Raw genomic sequence first — 24,125 nt, forward strand, 5'->3', positions numbered from 1 at the left:
TATTGATTTGGAAAATTTCAAGTTTTTCTTTTTCATAGAAAAGGGATTGTCATTTATATGTTATCTTCATTATCTACCATTCAAGCAAATAAATGGTCTTTATTACCATGTTGCTAACTGACCAGATCATTGTTTACCATAGCCACATTCATTTTATTATTCTACAGTGAACCTTCTCTTGGATCATAGCTTTCTTCATAGGAAAGACAGATTTTAGACCAAGGAATAGCCAGATTCTGTATGGGATTTGTACAAAAGTAGGTATTACTAAAGCAGACAATGAAAGATAGTTGGAAAAATTCACATCAATTGCTTGCTTATACTTTTTAATTTAAAAAGTTAAGAACAGAAGGAAACCATTTATGCCTATAGAATGTGTACTCTTAAAATGAACAATGAATGGAAAAACAAAAACTCTAGAGGATCCTTCTGAAAAGTTTCAAAAGAAACTTTGTGATTACTCATCCTTTCCTTTCTCCCCATGTGATTATGAACTGACAGATTTTTATACATATTTTGGTTATATTAAAGTATAATTAGCATACATTGAAATTAATACATCTTATGTGTACAGTTGTATGAATTTGACAAATACATATAGACAAGCAACCAATACTATAAAATCAAGATACAGAGCATTTTCATCACCCCCCAAAATTCTTCTGTGTCCATTTGTAGTCTCTCCCATTCCCCTACACCCCCAGGCCCTTGCAAACACTGCTCTGTTTTCTATTCCTCTAGATTGTGGTTTTCACAGAATGTTACATAAGTAGAATCATGCAGTATTAGCCGTTGTCTGGTGTCTTTCATTTTCTATAACACATTTGGGAGTCATCCATGTTTAGCATATGTCAGTATGTATCAGTAGCTCTTATACTGCTATTTAGTATTTTATGAATATAAAACAGTTTGTTCATTCAGTGATTAACAAACATTTGCATTGTTTCCAATTTGGGGCCGTTAAGAATAAAACCGTATGCAGGCCAGGAAGCAACAGTTAGAACTGGACATGGAACAACAGACTGATTCCAAATAGGAAAAGGAGTACGTCAAGGCTGTATATTGTCACCCTGCTTATTTAACTTATATGCAGAGTACATCATGAGAAATGTTGGGCTGGAAGAAGCACAAGCTGGAATCAAGATTGCCGGGAGAAATATCAATAACCTCAGATATGAAGATGACACCACCCTTATGGCAGAAAGTGAAGAGGAACTAAAAAAACCTCTTGATGAAAGTAAAAGAGAGGAGTGAAAAAGTTGGCTTAAAGCTCAACATTCAGAAAATGAAGATCATGGCATCTGGTCACATCACTCCATGGGAAATAGATGGAGAAACAGTGGAAACAGTGTCAGACTTTATTTTTTTGGGCTCCAAAATCACTGCAGATGGTGATTGCAGCCATGAACTTAAAAGACGCTTACTCCTTGGAAGAAAAGTTATGACCAACCTAGATAACATATTGAAAAGCAGAGACATTACTCTGCCGACTAAGGTCTGTCTAGTCAAGGCTATGGTTTTTCCAGTGGTCATGTATGGATGTGAGAGTTGGACTGTGAAGAAGGCTGAGCGCCGAAGAATTGATGCTTTTAAAGTGTGGTGTTGGATAAGACTCTTGAGAGTCCCTTGGACTGCAAGGAGATCCAACCAGTCCATTCTGAAGATCAGCCCTGGGATTTCTTTGGAAGGAATGATGCTAAAGCTGAAACTCCAGTACTTTGGCCACCTTATGCGAAGAGTTGACTCACTGGAAAAGACTCTGATGCTGGGAGGAATTGGGGGCAGGAGAAGGGGACGACGGAGGATGAGATGGCTGGATGGCATCACTGACTCGATGGACGAGAGTCTGAGCGAACTCCGGGAGATGGTGATGGACAGGGGAGGCCTGGCATGCTGCGATTCATGGGGTCACAAAGAGTCGGACACGACTGAGCAACTGAACTGAAGAATAAAACTAATAATAAAAACATTTTTATACAGTTATTTGTACAGACATATGTTCTTCTTTTTTCCCCCACTCAGAACTATTTTTTTAAACTTTAAAAGTCAAGACACAACTGAGTGTCTGAGCACATGATAGTTGATTTCCAGTGCTGTGTTCATTTCAAATGTACAGCAAAGTGATTCAGTTATACATATACATGCATCTATTCTTTTTCAGATTCTTTCCCCATTTAGGTTATTACAGAATGCTGAGTTCCCTGTGCTGTATAATAGGTCCTTGTTGGTTATCTATTTTAAATATAATAGTGTGTATATGTTAATCCAGCCTCCTGATTTATCCCTCCCCACTTTGGTAACCATAAGATTGTTGTGTCTGTGAGTCTGTTTCTGTTTTGTAAATACGTTCATTGTGTCACGTTTATTGTGCTCCGTTCTGTCACGTGTGCATTTTTCATGTTAAACTGCAAGTACTTAAACTGTTCCACATTCCCTCTAAACTAATTTTCCAAAGTTGGAGTCTAGTCTTTTCCCCCTTAGGCTTTGCATTGATCTAGGCTTTCTTCTCACCATGCTTTGTAATGTCTGCTGCTGCTGCTAAGTCGCTTCAGTTGTGCCCGACTCCGTGTGACCCCATAGACGGCAGCCCACCAGGCTCCTCCATCCCTAGTATACAGTATTTCTACTTCCCACATCTTTGGTCTGCACAGTTACCTTGCCCTTCCCCCACCACCTAAGAAGATGATCAGATTAACAGGTGAAGTCTACAAGGTGTCTGTGTGTTTTGCGTAGCTTCAGAGTTAGATCGAAATTGCCAAGCACAGATTTAGTCTTGTCATTTTGTTTACACATTGGGGAAAAAGAATTCAGTTTATTAAACATTTCATGTAACTGCACCCAAGTTTTGCCAAGCTGAGAACTTGGACCTTTTCTGTGTAGTCACTTTTTAATTCTAGTTTTCATAACCTGGAGATCAGACTGTTGCTTTCGCATGATATACATAGTGTCTCATGACTGGAGTTTGCTTTGTTTTATAGTATCTGTACTCCTTGTATTTTTCAAGAGCTATTTTGTAAACAGACAATGTATTTCTCCATTGAAAACACAATTAAAAAACAGCAAAAAAATAAAAAATAAAAGATTCTGCATAAGTGATGTCATATGATACTGGTCTTCGACTTGCTTCGCTTAGTGTGATAATCCTTGGGTCAGTGCATGTTGCTGCAGGTGTCATCATTTCATTCTTTCTTTCTGGCTGAGTAGTGTTTCTTTATATATATATGTACCACATCTTTAAACAGACGTTTTTCTTGAGAAAATACTTAGGAATGGAATTCTTGGTTCATATGGTAAAAATGTTTAACTTTTTAAAATAACATTGAGGTATAATTCACATGCTGTGAAATTTATCCTTTTGCGTTGTATAATTCAATGGTTTTCAGTGTATTTACAAAGTTGTAAATACCACCTATCACCATTATCTAATTTGAGAACATTTTCATCACCCCAGAAAGAAACCCCATCTATACCCATTAATCTAATTATCACCATTATCTAATTTGAGAACATTTGCATCATCCCAGAAAGAAACCCCATCTATACCCATTAATCACATGACATTTTCTCTTCACTCCTGTCTCTAGCAGCCACTGATCTATTTTCTGTTTCTATAGATTTGCTTAGTTTGCACATTTTGGATATTAAATTCTTATCATACATGTGATGTCAAAATATTTTCTCCCATTCTGTGAATTGTCTTCTCACTTTCTTGATAGTGTGCTTTAAAGCACAGAAATTTTAATTTTGATCATATCCAATTTACCCATTTTCTTTTTTTGTCATTTGTTGCAGGTAGATATATCTAAGAAATTGTGTCCAAGATCAGATTTACTTCTTTATTTTCTTCTAATATGATTTTTTATAAGACACTACCAAACTGTCTTCCAATGTATTATTACATTTCCTTTTAATAACTTAACGGAAGTGTTAAAGAAACCATTGTTTAAGTTTTCTTTCAAAAACAAGTGTCATAACTGGAAAATAATTTGCAGTACTTCACAGAGGACTAACCTCCTTATTATTCAAAAAGCTACATAAATTAATAAGTAAATGTTAACAATCAAGTAGAACAATGGATTTGAACAGAATCTTAACCTAAGGAAATAAAAATAATTCAAAGATATTAAAAAAATTCTCAACATTATTTATAATAAGAGAAGCAAGAGTTTAAACTGTATCAAGATACCCTTTTTCAAGTATTAGATTCGCAAAAACAAAAAATGTGCAGGTAAACACAGGAGAGCAAATTGTCATACATTGCTGGTGAGAATATAAATATACAAAACCTTAAGAGAACACATTACTTTATTTAAATTGTAACAGCATATATTCCAAGATATGGCAATTCTGCTTTGAAAGATTTGTCCTACAGGTATGCTTGTACATTATATGTCTGTTGCAACATAATTTACAATAGTAAATTATATAAATAGTATAAATGTCCATCATTAGGAGCCCAGTTAAATTAGGATTAATCTATGAAAGGAAATATTTTCTAGCTATAAAAACTGAAACTCTTTGTGGTGTTAAGGAAAGCACTTCAGAATGTGCTGTTAAATGAAAAAGGCAGACTTTGTGATACATACATGCATGTTTTTTATTTCCTTATAATATGCAGAAAATATTCACTGGCAGTCTTGATTGCTTGACAAAGAAAACTGGGTAATTGAAAATAGAGATGGGAGAGAACTTTCGGCTGTGTACTCTTTAGTTATTCTTAATTTTGAACTATTATAATATGTTTACCTATCCAAAGCAATGTCAGTATGTATAATTAGTGGTTTAAAAAAATTTGAAAACGTATTTTTATTTTTTAGGGAAAATTGAAACATTGTCACGTTTTCATGGTAACTATTTCCCAGGGTAATACACGATAAATACTAAGGCTCTCTTATTTTAGGTAGAAGCAGTAAGTACTTCGGTGCAGGATTCAAGTGTGCTCGTCCAGAGAAGCACGCTGGACCTCATACTCTTCTGCTTTCCATTCCACATGAGTCAGGTAAAGCATCAATGCCAGTTCCAATATAAGGCATTCTTTCGAAAGTCAGATTCCTGATCTGTTGTTATTTTTCAAATTATGTTTAAGTTGGATTCTCTTGTTTTATCAACCAGCAAGTACATAGAAAACATAGTTCCTTTTTAAGGAATGGACTTTCTGAAATTTGGGGGGAAACAAGATTTATTGATTTGGGTAAAAATATGGAAAGTGAAATAGATTATTTCATACCTTAAAAAAAAAGTTCTAACCTATCAAAAGCAAGAGGTACTATATTCATTGCTAGCTGTGAGTGAGCCACAGCTCACTCTTGAGACCTTCTGCCCAGCTGTTATTTTTTGTCTTAATGTAATTTTTTCTTGGTTTGGTGATTGTGGGGATGTGTGTCAGACCATTAGCAGAGTTGGCTATAATTTGAAAGCTAAATATCTAGTTGCTCTGACATTCTCTAGTACAGGTGAACCTTGAACAAGTGTTTGAACTTCAGGAGTCCACTTATTCACAAATTCTGTCCAGTAGTAAGTACTGTAGTACTACGGGATCTGTGGTGGTTTGAATCCAGGAATGTGAAGCTGCATATATGGTGGTCCAACTAAAATTATCCTTGAATTTTTTCAATTAGCTGTCAGTTCCCCTTAACCTCCTTGTTGTTCATGGGTCACCTGTACTTTCATGATAGATGAGAACAACTCACTTAAATCATAAATGAAGCTAGAACTTAATTGAATCAGTATCCTGATTTTTAAGGAAGTCATCTAAATTATTTTGAGTTGTAAACTCGGATGAATGAGTTTGAACACCAATGTGTAAGTATTCAGAATGGTGGTGCTACGTGCCTAACAAATGTAATAAGAAAAGAAGAAGTTATACCTTGGAAAAGTAAGTTTATTTCGCAAACATCATTAGCAGAAAAGGCCATTCATTATTTGGGGTTTTGTAAGAGCTGTGGTTAATGGATAACTAGTGCATTTTCTGGTTGGCCATGCTCAAATTTTTCCTTATTACTTTATTCAGTTTGAAATTGAGTTGTTAATAATTGAAGAGTTTTACACTTTATTGCCTATACCGCTCCTAGTAGTAGGAACAGTATGTTACAGGGGTAAGACATAAACTACCCCTAGTTTCTATTTTAAGACTTACCATCCTTAAACCAGGGGCCTTTGTTCTGCCTCTGACTTTTCACTGAAACACCTGCTGGGACATATCAGTATAATCTAAACTTACACTGTAGAGATGGGCAAGCCGCTCACAAGGTAAAAATGATTTTCTACTTTTTAAAATGCTCATAAAAGAAAACAAGGAAGAATATGACAAAGAAACATGTGGCTCAAAAGCGTAAAATGTTTATTATCTGGCCCTTTGTTGAAAAAGGTCACTAACCTTTACTCTTAAGCATTCCCATTGCTTTCTTCCCTTTCAAACATTTAGCCGTCTTAGTCCTTCCGTATACTGATAGAGGGTTGAGCAAGACCTGAAGAATTAAGTCATGGTAGAGTTCACTTGAGAAGAACGTGTAATCTCAGTGGACTAATATTTCTCAACCTTTTTCCAACATGAGCTTCCTTCAGAACTTGCTTACTCTACCACTTCTGTATCCCTGCCAGCCAAGAAGATTTTCTTCTGGCTTCCTTCTGTATAATTGGTATTATGAAAACAATAGCTATGTTGAATATGTTTCTTAAAAAGTACATACTCTACTCAGACCCAATTCTCTCTCCCCCATTACCATACCATGTTATTAGGTTACCCAAGAAAAAGGACCAAAGGATCATGACAAAGTAATCTTTCTTCCCCACTTCCCTCCTTTCCATGTCTTGCCTATAATAAACTCATAACCAGTATCAGTTGTATTTGTAGTTGAAGAGAGCCTTCATTACCTTACCCCAAAAAGAGTGCTGTTAGGGGTGTTAGCACTTGTCAAGTTTGTTAGACTGTTTTTGCTCTTTTTTTTATGAAAAGTTCCCCTGTGGCTCTAGCAGTAAAGAACCTGCTTGCTGGTGCAGGAGATGTGAGAGAGGCGGATTCAATCCCTGGGTCAGGAAGATCCCCTGGAGGAGGGCAGGCTACCCACTCCAGCGTTCTTGTCTGGAGAATTCCATGAACAGAGAAGCCATGGTGGGCTAAGGTCCATAGGTTGCGAAGAGTCAGACACAGTGAAGTGACTTAGCATGACCCTAATGTCTAGAAGTTACACCTTTAATTGAGATTGTAGCAGAATTTTTTTTTCCATGTTAGAAATATGTGGTGATGTCAGTAGTAATCAACTAGTGACTTCTTTGTTTCTCAAGGATGTTTTTCCTCTCAAAATAAGATTGGAAGACATTCAGGATCTTGTGACAATATCTATAATGTATATATCTGAGATTAAATAGATTAGCAGTTCTTTGGTCTCATGGCCCCATTACACTCTTTAAAAATGTTGAGAATCCTAAAAATTCTTTTGCTTATATAGGTTAGATCTATATATGTTTATCATATTAGAAATTTAAACTGATTAATATAAAATATTTAAATATTAAATATTGAAATTTAAACTCACTTAAAAATAATAACAAGATTATCACATTATAACAAATAGTATTAAAGTATCTTCTAACACATTAAAAAATTATTACGTTAGCACTGCTTATGTTTTTGTAAATCTCTTTAGTGTCTGGTCTAACAGAAAGCAGAATGCTGGTATCTACTTTGACATTCACTCTGTTGTGTGTTTTGTTTTTTTTTTAATTAAAGTATCTGAATTAAGTTAGAGCTCATACAGATACTAGTTGGAAAAGGAGAGTACTTTAAGTATATTCTTCTTTGGTGCTTTCCAAAACTTGACAAGCTATAGTTTTTTTAAAAAACTAGTTGTAATATGAAGTCAAAAACCGTATCAGTGAACTTTTCATAGTCTGATTAAAATCCACTGGTCTTACACTTTGAATGGATCTTGTACCATATATGCATTTGTAACATCACAGTTGGCTGTTTGGAAAGTGTTGTCTTATTCAACTTTTTGTGTCTCCCAAGTGCTCACACTTGGGCTTCCCTGGTAGCTCAGTTGGTAAAAAAATCTGCCTGCAGTGCAGGAGACCCAGGTTTGATCCCTGGATTGGGAAGATCCCCTGGAAAAGGAAATGGCAACCCATTCCAGTATTCATGCTTGGAAAATCCTATTGGCAGAGGAGCCTGGTGGACTACAGTCCATAAGAGTTGGACATGACTTAGTGACTAAACCACCAAATGCTCACAGCAATAAATGATCACATTTACTAGCGTGACCACTGATCTCATCAGTAAATTTGTTAGTTATTGGAAGCTTTCAAATCAGTTCACTTCAGTATAATTTCAATCCAAATACAGATTTTTCAAAATCTGATTTTCTTTTGGAAGCTAAGATTTTATTATTTGTAACAATGAATATTGTTTTCCTTGAAGTGATAGGCTCACTTTGTTTTTGAGAAAGCCTCTGCCAAGTGTCCAAGCCTGAATAATCATAGATCGTGTCAGTCATTCCTTCAGGTGAAAGTGGAACCACAAAAGCTGGTAGTTCCCCTCACAGTTCACACAGTCCCAGAAGTGTTTTTCCCTGAGACATCCATCATGCTTCAGTTTACAGGAGTGCTGTATGTATACTCCTGCCATTGCACAGAATATTGCGGAACACAACATGTACTTGAGTCAAATATTTAATGCAATAAATGTTTGCTGTTTAATCAGCAGCATTCTTAAGTGAAACTGACTTCTTTTTAAATTTTTACTGAAAATACGTGACAGTAAAAAACACAAGGACTGAAAGTACAGTGGCTGCCACTGCTGGCACTGTTTCTGTTTGTGCTAAGATGTGAGCAGTTTTACCCACTATTGCATGAACAGAGCAAATGTTAACACGTACAAAAGGCAAATACCGACTTGGTATTGTGTTATAAATATTTTCTTTACCTTGTGAGCCTCCCGAAAGGGTCTTAGAGATCTCCAGGGGTCTGGGGACCACCATTTGAGAAGTGCTTAGATTAATAGAAGATATCTGTGTTCAGATGAGTAACAGTATTCTGGCAGCTCTTGATCTGTGTTCTTTAACACGTCAGTTATTTCTCTAAGATTCCTTTAAAATAAGTAAGCTGGGTCAATCCCTTTCTACTAATGTCTGTCAAAAAGCATGGTGTAGTAAAAAGTTGCCAAGTCTGACTAAGGAGAGGTGCATCCTCAAGCAGCTGGGACACTAACCAGGCGTTTAAGTGCTTTGGCCCTGTGAGGGGCTCTGGTCCTTAATTCTAAAGTGGTTGTGAGACTAGTAGATTTCTCCCTTACCTTGTAATGCTCGCATTCCAAAATTCTAAAGCGACTACCTGGTGATATTCTTAAAATTGACAGCAATTTAGTTAGCTGCTTTCTTTTTCTCTTTTAACTTTAACCCTTTTAGCTAAAACCAGATCTCCTTTAGTAAATCATATTTTATAACATCCAATTAAGGCTATTAGGAAAGAGGGAAAAAAAATGAACTATTTCTCTTTAAAAGACCTGGAGTAAGATGAAAAAAATTGATTTGTTAAAGCTGGGTGATGGGTTCAAAAAGAGCTCATTATATTGTTTTCTGTATTTTTCTATGTTTGAAATACTACAGGTCAAAAATTTTAAAAAGAACAAGAAATGCAAAACTTAGAATTGATGAAAACAGTGAACTTCTAAAGAGTGTGTAGTCAGTGTTGATACCACTGAAGACAGTCTTCTCTTGTGTCTATCCCTTCCTCCTCCATTTCCTCGGTTTTTTGTCTGATTTTGCTACTGTTGGATAGGATAAAGAACTTTAAAATGGAGGTTAAAATAATTCAGTTATAGTTTTAGCTATGCAACTAAATAACTGTTACCCACCTTTTCTTATTGTTTCCTAATCTGTAAAATATAAGTAATAATTCCTCTGTTTGGAAGATCACATGAGATAATGTATGAAAGTACCTCATAAGCCCTAAAGTTCTGAACATATTGTGAAGTTTTATTTTTTTTTAAGAGGAAAAAAATGTGATATGTTTTTATATGTGATTAAGTACAACCACATTCCCAACTGTTGCAGGCCACTCGACCAGATATGATCCGGATCTTGTCAGCGGCGCTGCACGTAGTCCTGAGGAGGGATATGTCCCTGAACCGAAGACTTTATGCCTGGCTTCTCGGTAGGTGTTTGATGTGCATGGTCTTATCTGGGAAAAGGATGAAGGGAAATTTTCCATACATAAGTATTATCAAGTTTATGTATGTCCTGAATGAAGAGACTAAAATTTACTTAAATAGACAACAGTAAACAAACAAACAAACAAAAAACAGTATCAGTGTATGATATGAAGAAATCTCAAAAGCTTCTTAGTTGAAAAAGCTATTTCAATCTATGGATCATGTTCCCTTTGCCAAGATTTTTTTCCCTCCGTATAAATTGAAGCTGTTATACGATTAAGTATGTAGACAAAGAAGAATAAATTCATAATCAGAATTGTGACATAATATCCAAAACTTGAATCAGGACTTACACTATTGTCCCACAAGGTACCTTGTCCCACTCAGGCAGTAAGTTACTGTGGACACTTTGTTTTTCCGTACTTTTTGTGAATGTTTGGCCTGTCTTTACGACTCTACTGCCCAGAGTGAGAAGACACAATACAACTTATTTTGAATTTTCTGAATCTTCAGTTATTTCATTGTTCGAAAAAAACAAGATAATTTGAAAGTATACTATGATACTCACTTATGTATTGAATTGGTTTCCCTTTATTAAACTATCTAAAATGATCTCTCTTGCTGACATTGATTGGGCTACTAATTGGTAAGTGTTTAGTGCTGTTTCTGATATATTTGCTGTTTTGGTATTTAGTGAGCAACAGTTTTAAGACTTCAGTTCTAACTTATTTCACACTTTGCTTCCATGGAGGTTTCGATAACAACGGTGCCATCATAGGACCCAGAAGCACAAGACACAGCACTCCTGAAGAGCATGCCGCTTACTATTTTACCACCTTTTCGAAAGACTTGCTGGTTCAGGTAATGGAGCTTTCTTTTCTTGTTATTCTGTGACCACTGTAGTTACTCAATAAGTAATCTGTATGTCAAAGTCCCGCCTTCAGTGAATTAGTGTACAGTTGAAGGGGTGGAGATGAGACTCACAGACCTCCTAAGAATGACGGTAGCAAGCCAATGACTGCAGTAAAATGAATAAGTTATGGTAAGCTCGACTCACTCCTGTGTGAGTCCTGAGATCTTTCTTTCATTTACTTGGTTTTCCTGACTTCATTATAACATAATTGCAGCCTCTCACCTGTCTGCCCCTGTAAAAGTTGGAACTCTTCCAAAAATAAGTGAGCGCCTATGTTACTTACTCTGAAATTCCAGGGAAATTTGGGTCGAAACAGGAATCTCCATGTGGAACAACTACTATTATGATGGAAATGTTACAATGATCCATAGGTTTATTTCACATTGTTTTTTACTTCAATTATGTTTATTCAAGATATCTCCAAATAAACTGAGGAAATACATGGTATCTGAAATATTTTGAAATGAGTGAGGTTATAAGAATACAGTTTTGAGTTATTGAAGGGAAAATAATGGTGTAACAGCGATATTACCATGAAAACAGGCAGAATTTAGGGCATGTTGACTGTCAAGAGAAATGATTTTATCTTTTAGGAAATCAAATTCATAAATTTATTTTTCTAAATTTTCTTTAATTTTTCCACCTTCTTTCTAGAGACAATGTAAAGCACTTTCTTTCAAGACAAATGAATGTAATTATTTTCCCCCTAGCCAAGGAAAAAAGCCAGCTTTGGCAAAAGAGCTTCAGAAAAATAATAGGAGATGTAAATCTCTGTTTACATATGGTTGTATGTAAAAAAAAATTTTTTTGTTGTTTAAGAAAAAAGCCTTTAAATCTGTTTACTTAAATGACTAATATACTTTTTCTTTTTTGAAGGCAATGGTGGGAATCTTACAAGTGAATTTATTTGGAGAAGAGAGCACTTTAATGCAGGATTTAAAACCTTTTCGTATTTTAATCAGTTTACTGGACAAACCTGAGCTAGGTAATATATGCTATCCTAAGGCATAAGATCACATGTGGTTGTTTTGTATTGCTGCATAATAAAAATAAGACTAAGTAACACTTAGAAACATTTTCATATTTTGAGATGACCTATAATAGGTTCTCAATGATTCCTTGCTAAAATTCACCCTGGAAGAGAGGTCCCCAGCCTCCAGAATCTAATGGCTGATGGTCTGAGGTGGAGCTGATGTAATCATAATAGAAATAAAGTACACAGTAAACTTAATGCACTCGAGTCATCCCCAAACCATCCCTCCCCCCCGCCAACCATCTGTGGAAAAATTGTCTTCCACAAAAGTAGTCCCTGGTGCCAAAAAGATGGGGGACCACTGCTCTAGAACATTAAGATACAGATATACAGTCAACTGATGGGTTATCATATGTCTACCCTATACTACGCAGATAGCAGGGTCACTTTAAAGATGCTGTCTAAGCTCCTCAATCCTGGCTAAGTTACTGAAATCAAAACATTGATGATCTGTCATGATTGTCGTATAATTCCCAGAATTCAAGGACTTAAGCAAAAATATTTTAGTCATATCCCTCAACTTTCTTCCCCACATCCTGTTTTTTTGTGTTTTCCCTTTCTTCATTGTGTATTTCTTATGTATTTGATCTATTGGAAAGACAGTTATGGAAGCTGGTACAGAAATTAAGAAAAGCCTAGGCAAAATAAAATGAAATAATAAGATGTAATTTTATTAAATTATATATAGGTATTTTATAAAATATGCATAAGTTTTCCTACCAACTCTTAAAATAAAAATGAAAAAATTTAAGTATAAACATAACTTGAGTTGTACCAATGGCTTTGAGAGTTTATCTTAACTATTATGTAATAATAGATGAAGTTCAGAAAATTTTTTAAGATTGATGTCTCTTACAGTGCTAAAGGTTAGCCATGTGAATTTTTGTATTGTTTTAATTAACAATAGTAATATAAGTTACATTAATTGAATACCCATTATATTCTGGAAAGTATGCTACCTATCTTACAAAATTTTTCCTAACCCTTAATACTGATCATCCTATAAGTTTATTCTTATTATCCTCATTCTACATGAAGAAATTAAAATTCAAGGGAGTTTAAATTGTCCAAGCCGAAAGAGCTTTTAACTGGCAAGACCAATTTTCCTGATTCTGTAATTTCTAAATAAACATTTGTTCAGTTATTTACTATTTTGTGTTAGCTTCTCAGGATGTGAAGTTTAGTTTCACTTCTGGAAAAAACATTATTTTTTCAAAATACTTGTTTTAAAGCATACTTTAATTGTGTCAGTTTATAGATAATCATGATTTATAATGTTAATTATTATCTTTAATATGTGTATTAATTTTAGGACCTGTAATCCTAGAAGATGTCCTAATTGAAGTGTTTAGAACGTTATATTCTCAGTGCAAAGCAGAATTGGATCTTCAAATGGAACCACCCTTCAGCAAAGATCATGCTCAGTTAAGCAGGTAGATTACCAAAAAATTAAGCATGACACAAAGGTCCTCATTTACTAATACTTAAAATGAGACATTGCTGTATGAAATTTGTGTTATGAACGAGTAAATTTAAGGTCTTACTATATTTTAGAAATATGAACTTTCATAATTAACTGCACTGACCTTTCAAACAGATACGACTGCTGTGTAGCCACCACCTTCCGGGGTTGGCTCTCAAGCTCACCAGTTTAGAAAACTAAATTTTAGCCGTTAATGTGAAGATATAGGTTCCAGAGAATTCATTCACACCTATCAAACTCACAAGAGATTAGCTGCCACATATCAGTTAATAACGAAAGCTGTACCTTGTTTGGTAACCAGGACTAGTAGTTTGCATGGAGGAGTGCCTCTTGGTGCCTTGGCATACTCAGGAAACCAAAGAATAGATCAGAGAAAGACTTGGACAGTCATTTCAGATGAATCAAAGGGCGATAGGTGTTCTTTACTGACTTTTTTCAACTGATTAATTATTTCCTCTTTCAGATTGTCTATCTGTGTGTGCGGGGTGGTTAAGTCACTTGAGTTGTGTCTGACTCTTTGCAACTCTGTGAACTCTAGACCACCAGGCTCCTCTGTCCACGGGATTCTCCAGGCAACGATACTGGAGTGGGTTGCCATGCCCTCCTCCAGGGGATCTTGCTGACCCAGGGCTTGAACCCTGGTCTCTTACATAAGTCTCCTGCTTTGGCCAGCAGGTTCTTTACCAGTAGCGCCACCTGGGTTGGGGTGGGGGGTGGGGGTGGGGTGGTGTGTGTGTGTGTGTGTGTGTGTGTGTGTGTGTGTGTGTGTAATGGCTGGGACAAGTCAGATAATGTTAACATATCCTATTCTCCAAGTCAACGGTAGATACATATTGACACTCTCATTTTTTCATTTCTTTTCTACTTTAAGGAGCATACTTTTTTTCCCCAGTATCACCTATCATTATGACAAAGGATTCAAGAGAGCAATTTCTTTTACATACTTTGCATGTGATTCAATTTATTTGGCCACACTGTGTGGCTTTTGGGATCTTAGTTCCCTGACCAGGAATGGGACCCAGGTCCTCAGCACTGAAAGTGCAGAGTCTAACCACTGAACTGCCAGAAAATTCCCACTTTGCATTTTAGTAGTGTCACCTTGGTGAGACTTTGTAGATGACCTGGGCTTTCCTAAAACATACTTTTATATATTAAAGCCGTTTAAGACAGTTTTTGCTTTCTAGTAAGTAAAATCCTCTCCAATTTTTGTTTGAGAAGTAATTATTGACTAACCTGGTACTCTGTGTGTGTGTGTATATCAGTCACTCAGTTGTGTCCCGATTCTTTGCGACCCCATGGACTGTAGCCCACCAGGCTCCTCTGTCCATGAATTCTCCAAACAAGAAGACTAGCGTGAGTAGCTATTCCTTTCTCCAGGGGATCTTCCTGACCCAGGGATTGAACCCAGGTCTCCTACATTGCAGGCAGACGTCTGCTTTACTGTCTGAGCCACCAGGGAAGCCCACCTCGTACTCTGTTTCATTTTGTACACTGCCTGATAGTTTATTTTGTCCTCTAAAATATTTAGGGCTTCCCAGGTGGCTCACCTGCCAGTATAGGCAACAGTAGGGGACATGGATTCGATCTCTGGGTTGGGAAGATCCCCTGGAGTAGGAAATGGTAACCTACTCCAGTATTCTTGTCTGGAAGATTCCATAGACAGAGGAGCCTGGTGGGCTACAGTCTGTGGAGTAGAAAAGAGTCAGACACAACTGCACTCCTGAGCACACAGAGTATTTAATTAGCTTTGTGCTATAACATGCTTGTTTTAATCGACAGTACCTCTCTCTATATAAAAACAATTGTTTTATTGTTAAGGTTGAAAGGAAATGGTAGATAGGTGAGTGTTTAATAGGCTACAGGGTTCCCACTTGAAGTTTCCTGGTGGAATTTTAGTAAGAATGACTGTTAACAGTATTAGTTCTTTTTGTTACTGAAACTCACAAAATAAACTTAACCTTTCTCAAACAAATCCTGAATAGTGCAGGAAGGCAGACAAAATTCTTTCAGAATCAAGGCTGTCAAAATCAAATCACAGTTCAGTTTACATGGTCTAAGGAAAACAAAGGAATTTAATGCCAAATTCACAATCAGGCTCTCAGAATAATTCAGAAAGAACTTCCTGTTCTGCTGGAAGCACAGCTTTTTCTTTTATGCAAAGCTGATTTCTGAGCTTAATCATACATTTAAGTTATGACAACTCAAATTTGGAAAAATAACTGTGCATAAAGTGATAAAGTGGCAGAAGATAAAAATTACTTGTTGCAGCATTGTCATTTTCAAGTTTTCTAGGAACATGTACTCCCCTAATAACTTTGCGGTCACATTTAAATTTGAAAATGTAAATGTTGACATTAATCAGTTTTTGTGTGTTTTTTTTGTTTTTTTAGTAAATTAAGGGAAAATAAGAAAACTGCAGAACTGATTAAAACTGCCAACCTTCTCTTTAATTCCTTTGAGCCTTATTATATGTGGGATTATGTTGCACGTTGGTTTGAAGAATGTTGTAGGTATGTTAAATTGTTTTATTCATTTTAATCTAATAGTCTTTGTTTTTTGAGTTCTTGAGTTTAATGAAAAGAATAGTCTTTTATACAGTCTAGTACTGCTGCTAAGAATTATTATTTATTTAATGGCCATAATCTGTCCTACTGTGTCATTCTAGAATATAGAATCATTGATCATATAATCTTAGCTTTGAAAAGGAGCTTAGAGATGAGTTATTGAGTCAGTAGCATAGATGAAAAAGATTTTCCCTTTCCAATCTATAGTAATCTAGGTTTTCATTGTTGTAGAGGAAATAGCAAATTTATGGCTGGTCAGCACATTCTCCCAAAATGCTTCTCATTTTGAGTAACAAAAAATTCCTTGGTCGCTTTTGTGTTTTTAAAAACATAGAAGCAGCCTGTATTATTATCCACCCCTTAGGACTTACAGCTTAAAAAATGCTCTGAAAACCCAGTAATACTAGTGACTCTGAGTAGAATTTTTATCAAGAAATTTTTACCGAATCCTCTCAGAACCAGATTAATTAAACTTCAGGACTCAAGGGCTTTTAATCAACAAGTACGCGTTTATGATCTTAGATTTAGAAGTCTTTTAAAACTATAAAGCATTAATCCATTTAATGATTTAGAAAGTTGCATGCTTACTCATTGAACTGCTACCTCTAGACATAGAGAGAGTCCTTGTCTTCAAAGAGCTCATAGCAAGAGCCAGTAAGACGTGCACATGCTTATTCGTAGTATTAAAGGCTTACAGGTACCTTAAGAGAGAGATTATGATGTGGTAGGAATGTAGAAAGGCAATGCCAAAGAATTCTCAAACTACCACACACTTGCACTCATCTCACATGCTAGCAAAGTGATCATCAAAACTCTCCAAGCCAGGCTTCAACAGTATGTGAACCGTGAACTTCCACATGTTCAAGCTGGAGTTAGAAAAGGCAGAGGAACCAGAGATCAAATTGCCAACATCCGTTGGATCATCAAAAAAGCAAGAGAGTTCCAGAAAAACATCTACTACTGCTTTTATTGACTGCCAAAGCCTTTGACTGTGTGGATCACAACAAACTGGAAAATTCTTAAAGAGTTGGGAATACCAGACCACCTAACCTGCCTCCTGAGAAATCTGTATGCAGATCAAGAAGCAACAGTTAGAACTGGACAAGGAACAACAGACTGGTTCCAAATCAGGAAAAGAGTACGTCAAGACTGTATATTGTCACCCTGCTTATTTAACTTATATGCAGAGTACATCATGTGAAATGCTGGACTGGATGAAACACAAGCTGGAATCAGGATTGGTGGGAGAAATATCAATAACCTCAGATATGCAGAGGATACCACCCTTATTGCAGAAAGTGAAGAACTAAAGAGCCTCTTGATGAAAGTGAAAGAGGAGAATGAAAAAGTTGGCTTAAAACTCAGCATTCAGAAAACTAAGATCATGGCATCTGGTCCCATCACTTCATGGCAAATAGATGGTGAAACAATGGAAACAGTGAGAGACTTTATTTTGGGGGTCTCCCAAATCACTGCAGATGATGACTGCAGCCACGAAATTAAAAGACGCTTACTCCTTGGAAGGAAAGTTATGACCAACCTACATAGCATATTCAAAAGCAGAGACATTACTTTGTCAACAAAGGTCCGTCTAGTCAAGGCTATGGTTTTTCCAGTGGTCATGTATGGATATGAGACTTGGACTGTAAAGAAAGCTGAGCGTAGAAGAATTGATGCTTTTGAATTGTGGTGTTGGAGAAGACTCTTGAGAGTCCCTGGGATAGCAAGGAGACCCAACCAGTCCTATTTATTCATTGGGAGAACTGATGTTGAAGCTGAAACTCCAATACTTTGGCCACCTGATGCAAAGGGCTAACTCATTTGAAAAGACCCTGATGCTGGAAAGATTGAGGGCAGGAGGAGAAGGGGACGACAGAGGATGAGACGGTTGGATGGCATCACCAACTCGATGGACATGAGTTTGGGTAGACTCTGGGAGTTGGTGATAGACAGGGAGGCCTGGCGTGCTGTGGTTCATGGGGTAACAAAGAGTCAGACATGACTGAGCGACTGAATTCAACTGAACTTTCTGCATTCATATTCACATGCGCACACACACACACACACACACACACTGGTGCTTGCATGCATGCATACACACACCCTTCTTTATTTGACCTAGAGTACGCCCTGAAGAACATTAACTGCACCTTAATTAACCTGGACTGTTCCCTGACTACTGCTGAGCCTTCACTCGTGCTGTCTTGTAAAATACTCTTCTCCCTCACCCATCTGGAAAGGTTCAGTAAAGAGGTTCAAAGAAAGATTCAAATGTGCATCAGAATCTGCTTCTCATACACTGACATTATTTGTCTCTACGCTTATATTTCTTGCTGGCTGGGGACTGGATCATCTTCTTCGTGTCTTCAGGGTATAGGGCAGTGTATGATCATTTAGCATTAATACAATTTAATATGCATGTTTGTTGGAGGAATGCTCTCTACTGCTTGGATCAGAAGAGTCTTCCTGGAAGAGGTAACTTCTGATCTCAAACCTTGAAGAATGGCTGTGTTCTGGATGTGAAAGGATGAGATTAGGGGAGGATGACAGTCCAGAAGGGCAAGTTGGTATGAACAAACACTGGAAATCAAGCAGCAAGTAATGCATTTTAACCAAGAGAGGAAATGTATAGTGGGGGAAATGGGAAATGAGTCCCAAATAGAACCATCCAGAATACTTGGAAGTTCAGGATGGGGGTTCCAGGGAGAGGTTCAGCCTAGTAATCTTGCTTTGGGAATGTTCCATGAGGTAGTGTCCTAGGGGAAAGGGAACATACTTCACCACAAGAACTGAATTATGTGCATCCCAGTGTTGATGTGACTCACATTAAAAAGGCAACAGTGTTGTCACATGTATTCAGATCACTTGATAGTATACTTGATAAAGTGAATTTTGTCCTTTTAGGAGGACACTGCATGCCAGACTTCAGACTGGGCCTGGAGATAGTAGTGAGTCATCTGAATTACAGCTGACCAGTTTCTGCTTACTGGTGGATTTTTTGTTGGATATAGTTTCTTTGGTAAGATCACCTTGGTAAAAAAATATTGGGGAAATGTAATAGCACAGCTCAAATATTTCATGTTGAAGATAGACCTCATCTTCAAATAAGTATCATTTTTAAATTAAATTAATTTTCCTTTTGGCCTAGCTTTTTAAATAAAATTTTTCAATGGTTTTGTCTTCTGACCTACATAATCTATAATATATATATATAATTCTTATATAAGAAATGGAATTTATTTTGTAATTGCATGTTATTGAAATCTTATATGTTTAGTATATAGTAGTCTATTGCTGCCTTTGTATTCATTAATGATGCTATTAAATGAATACTGTTGGAAATCTTTTCCCCTTTTCTCTCCTCAATTCTTTGCTTTCTCCTTTTGAAGCCTACTAGAAGTATGAGGGTGCTATGTCAGGTATGACATTCAGCCTGTTTTGTTTTTAACTGATTGTTTACTTTTTTATGTTATAATTTCAGTATTATAAGAAGTAAAACTGGGGTTCTTCTATAATACATGCTTTGAAGTACTTAAATTGAGATTTTTGGAATAGAAATTTTATGTCATTAGTAATAAATGACCAGTGTTAATTAAGAGCATGATACATATAAAATTATTTCCTTTTTCTGTATATAGATTAAAAACAACATAACTGTGGGGTTATACACTGTGTAAACTTTTGTCATTTCACATTTATTTCCAGGAGACTTACATTGAAATCCAGACAGAACACTTACCCCAGCTGCTGCTCCGAATGATATCCGCCCTGACAAGCCATCTCCAGACATTGCACTTGACCGAACTCACAGATTCACTCAGGCTCTGCTCAAAGATTCTTAGCAAGGTTCAACCTCCTCTGTTATCTGCCAGCACTGGAGGTGTGTTGCAGTTTCCAAGTGGGCAGAACAACTCAGTCAAGGAGTGGGAAGACAAAAAGGTAATGTTTCATAATTATTTTTCGTTCTAAACCAAATATATTTCTTCAAGGCAGAACGGTTTCTAACTAAAATCACTGCACGTAATCATTTAAATATTAGTGAGTCTTTCCTTGTTCCCAGTGTTCTGGCAGTAGACTGTTTTGTAGGCTTTTTTGGCTCCAGTGCAATATAACTGTCTGTATTCACACTTTGCAAGAGAAATATATATAATTCATATATTATAAATTATAATATATAACTTATGTTATATATTATATATAATTTATATACAAGCAACATATATAATTTAAAATTTTCTGGTAACTACATTAAAAAATAGAAAAAGGTAAAAATAATCTTGATTATATTTATCCCATTAGAGCAAATATATTGTCAGTCCAACATGCAATCAATATAAAATTGATGTGACATAAAAATATTAGACATTTTACATTTTTTGATACCGCCTTCAAAATTCTACTCTGTATTTTTTACTTATAGCACATTCAAATACTAAAATTTTTTTAGAAGTACTTTCTCTGTACTTAAGTTCATAAAATTTACATTTGAAAAATTAAATTCACATACCCAGGTTGTTCTAACCATACTTTAAAATTTTCTTGGAACTAAATTAAGTATTATTTCTAAAATTTTAATTAAAATTAATTGAATTAAAAATTTTAATTTCCCTGTCAGATCAGCACATTTCAACATCTCAGTAGGCCACATGTGTCTAATAACTATCCTATTAAACAGCAGGCTTATAAGCCAAAGTTTATTGGTCCTTTTCATATGCACACTAAATTTTTGACATGTTCTTCTTGAAATCCAGAATCTTTTTGCTCTCCTCAGTCTTCCAGGTTCTTGATGCTCACTTTATGATGTTGAATAGAATTGTAACGTAGTTGACCCTTGAACAACACTGGTTTGAACTGAGTGGGTCCACTTATATGCAGATTTTTTTTCCACTAAATATATTGGAAAATTTTTTGAAAATTTGTGATAGTTTGAAAAAACTCCCAGATAAATCATGTACCCTAAAAATATCACAAAAATTAAGAAAAAGGTATGTTATGAATGCATAAGATATACATAGATATACATATACAAAATGTGTTTTAACTAACTATTTATGTTATTGGTAAGACTTCCAGTCAACTGTAAGCTTTTAGTAGTTAAATTTTGGGGGTATCAAAAGTTACATGTGGGTTTTTGACTTTGTACGACCTTGGTTCCTCTAACCCCCACACTGCTCAGGATCAACAGTAATTTTAATGTTTGGCACTAGTAGCATATTTAAACAAGTATGCAAAAATCAAGAATTTAAAAGCTTTCAAGTTTATAACATTACAGTTCTTTTTCAGTGAATGTAATGAAAACAGTAATGGAATCATGTAATTTCATTGAATATAGGCGCAGAGGCACTATGTTAAAACAAAAATTTAAAAATTTGTTAACCTGGCAAAATATTATCAGGATGATCTCATACAGCCTTTTCCATCAAGTCTTAACCCTAAAACTTTTTTCTTGTACCTCCTAAATATATTGCTTTTCACATATGCCATGAGCATTACCACCAAACAATTTAAATATATCCCAGGATTATCCTACATAAACTAAAACTAGTCTGTCTTATTTCCCTTTCCTACGTGCTTATTATTTATATGGTGTACATATCAATTCCATTGTTGGACAGTACATTTTGTGTGCTGTTTTTCCTTTATGCCTCTAATATCTTCTTAGGAATAAAACTAAAATAAATGTTAACTGTTAACTGGTTGTTGTTTTTTTTTGAATGAGATTTCTGAAAGTTGGAGAGGGACTGTAGTGTTCTCTGAATAGCATATTCACATATTATGTACAAAACATCTGGAGGCACTTTATTGGTGGTTAGAGGTAAGGTAAATAAGAACATCCATTCACGTTAAATGGAGAATAATTCAATAATATATTTTTGCAATATAGTGGTTGATTAACCTTGGATAGGCTTCCTGCCCACCCCACCTTTTGATCTTCTTGCCTGTTTCCAGAGTATCTGTGTTGTTTTTCTCTTTGGGGGGGATGGTTTACTGAAACTTGATGGTATTATCTTCACTGAGATGTCTAAAGTTGATCATATTTGAAAGCTGAGAGTATTTTCTGTATCTCTTTTTTTTGACACTGTAACTGATGGAATGATTCTTTTAAAAATTATAAATCTAATTTTGTCTTCATGCACTTAGTACTTTTTTGGAAAATCAGTGCCCTGGATCTCTATACCCAAATGTCCAAACATGTCATTCCATTCTATTTTCAGAAAGTTACTTTATTGTGAAGCTATCTGAACCATAGTTATGTAATACAGACCATACAACCAAGTATTATAAATGTATACAAGTATAACTGAATTTATAGTATGAATTCTGTTAACATAATGTCGCTCGTTGTTCTATAATCTTCATATGAAAAAGATTAAGACAGAAGTAATAATAAGCTAATGACTGTTTTACCATTTAAACAAGATTTGTTTTTTCTTTAATGTATTAATACAAGATTTTTCAAAGAAGGAAAATGGACAGGTTCAGTTCAAATGGCCACCTTTAATCGTTGGCATTATAATGTCACAGTTCTTATGCTGTTACAGAGACAGTGATCTGCTGCCATGAAGGGAGTGTGAACTTGGAATCGTCTAATCTGAGCTCTTCTGCTAAATATTAATCTTATTTTCTGTGATATTGGGCGAGTTTTGTATTGAACTTCCCTGAGCCTCAGTTTTTTGTTTGTTTGTTTGTTTGTTTTTTACCTTTGAAGTAGCGAAAATAACCTCCCTCCATTCGGCACCCACTCTGTGTACCCAGCAGTGGACTAGCCACACCTTGGTGAATTCTGCCCTTCCCAACACTTTCCTTCTACTTGGGAGACACACATTAAACAAGTAATTACACATTTAATTATAGCTGTGATAAATGTATGAAGGAAAGTATAGAGTGGTCAGAATGTGGGAAATGGGGTGATCTGACCTAGATCAGGGGCCAGGGAAGGCTTCCTCGGGGAAGGGTTGTCTGAGTGCAGCTCTAGAGGAGTCAGCGCAGGTGAGGTGGGACGCAGAGAGCACTAGACAGCAGGGAGCATCTGCACAGGCTCTCGGGCCGCAAGAACATCGCGCAGACGGTGAGGGAGACACCGCTGTCAGCGCAGGTGGGGGGCCGGGCCTTACAGAGCCTCGTCACTGTACTAAGCCTTTTATTCTTTATCTTAGCAGCAATGGAAAGACGCTGAAGGAAAAAGGCAAGTGACATAGTCAGATTTGTGTGTCAGAAATGTTACTCTGACTGCAGTGTGGGGTGTGGATCTGAGAAACAGAAATGGTTGTGGGGAGACGTGCAGTAGTGCAGGTGAGAGGTGGTGATAACATGTACTAACACCGTGGGGGAGTGAAGACAGAAATGGATGGATCAGGCATGTGTGGAGGAGGAAAAGCCCATAAGCTGTAGGAATGGATTGGTAGGGTAATGAGTGATTGCTAACATTTATTGAGTGTTTAATAAGTGGCAAGTACTGTATACACAGTAACTGAGGAAGGAAATGGCAACCCACTCTAGTACTCTTGCCTGGAGACTCCCACGGATGGAGGAGCCTGGTGGGCTACAGACCAAGGGGTCGCAAAGGGTCGGACACGACTTAGCGACGTCACTTCACTGTATACACAGGGCCTTCCCTGGAGGCTCAGATGGTAAAGAACCTGCCTGCAATGTGGGAGACCTGGCTTCAATCCCTGGGTCGATAAAATCCCCTGGAGACGGGAATGGCTACCCACTCCAGCATCCTTGCCTGGAGAATTCCATGAACAGAGGAGCCCGGCAGGCTACTATACATAGAATCGCAGAGTTGGACATAACTGAGCAACTAACCCTTTCACTTTTTTCCCCTACTGTATACACTGTCTTAACTTAGTCCTCATAGTAATTCTTAAATGTATAAAATATTTCCATCTCTGATACATAGATTAGGTAACCTGGGTTTGGAGAGGATTAGTAATTTGCCAAATGGGAAAATGTCAGAGCCTTAGCAAACTAGTGGCCAGCAC

The 24,125-nt window shown here is 36.4% G+C and overlaps 1 protein-coding gene across 5 annotated transcripts in view; it reads left to right on the forward strand.

Annotated features, from left to right (window-relative positions):
- The window catches only part of DOP1A (DOP1 leucine zipper like protein A), a 114,730-nt gene that overhangs the window by 46,894 nt on the left and 43,711 nt on the right, over nt 1-24,125 (forward strand). For all 5 annotated transcript variants that reach the window (XR_011258760.1, XR_011258759.1, XR_011258758.1 and 2 more), the window contains exons 6-13: nt 4,901-4,999; nt 10,050-10,149; nt 10,899-11,008; nt 11,937-12,045; nt 13,406-13,526; nt 15,967-16,086; nt 19,045-19,159; nt 19,846-20,079. Coding sequence is in view for 2 of the 5 variants with exons in the window: in XM_069598970.1 (XP_069455071.1) it covers nt 4,901-4,999; nt 10,050-10,149; nt 10,899-11,008; nt 11,937-12,045; nt 13,406-13,526; nt 15,967-16,086; nt 19,045-19,159; nt 19,846-20,079 (1,008 nt within the window). In the remaining 3 variants the exon portion in view is untranslated. The remainder of the gene's footprint in view (nt 1-4,900; nt 5,000-10,049; nt 10,150-10,898; nt 11,009-11,936; nt 12,046-13,405; nt 13,527-15,966; nt 16,087-19,044; nt 19,160-19,845; nt 20,080-24,125) is intronic.

This window comes from Ovis canadensis, chromosome 8 (assembly GCF_042477335.2).
Source record: "Ovis canadensis isolate MfBH-ARS-UI-01 breed Bighorn chromosome 8, ARS-UI_OviCan_v2, whole genome shotgun sequence".
Lineage (NCBI taxonomy): Eukaryota > Metazoa > Chordata > Mammalia > Artiodactyla > Bovidae > Ovis > Ovis canadensis.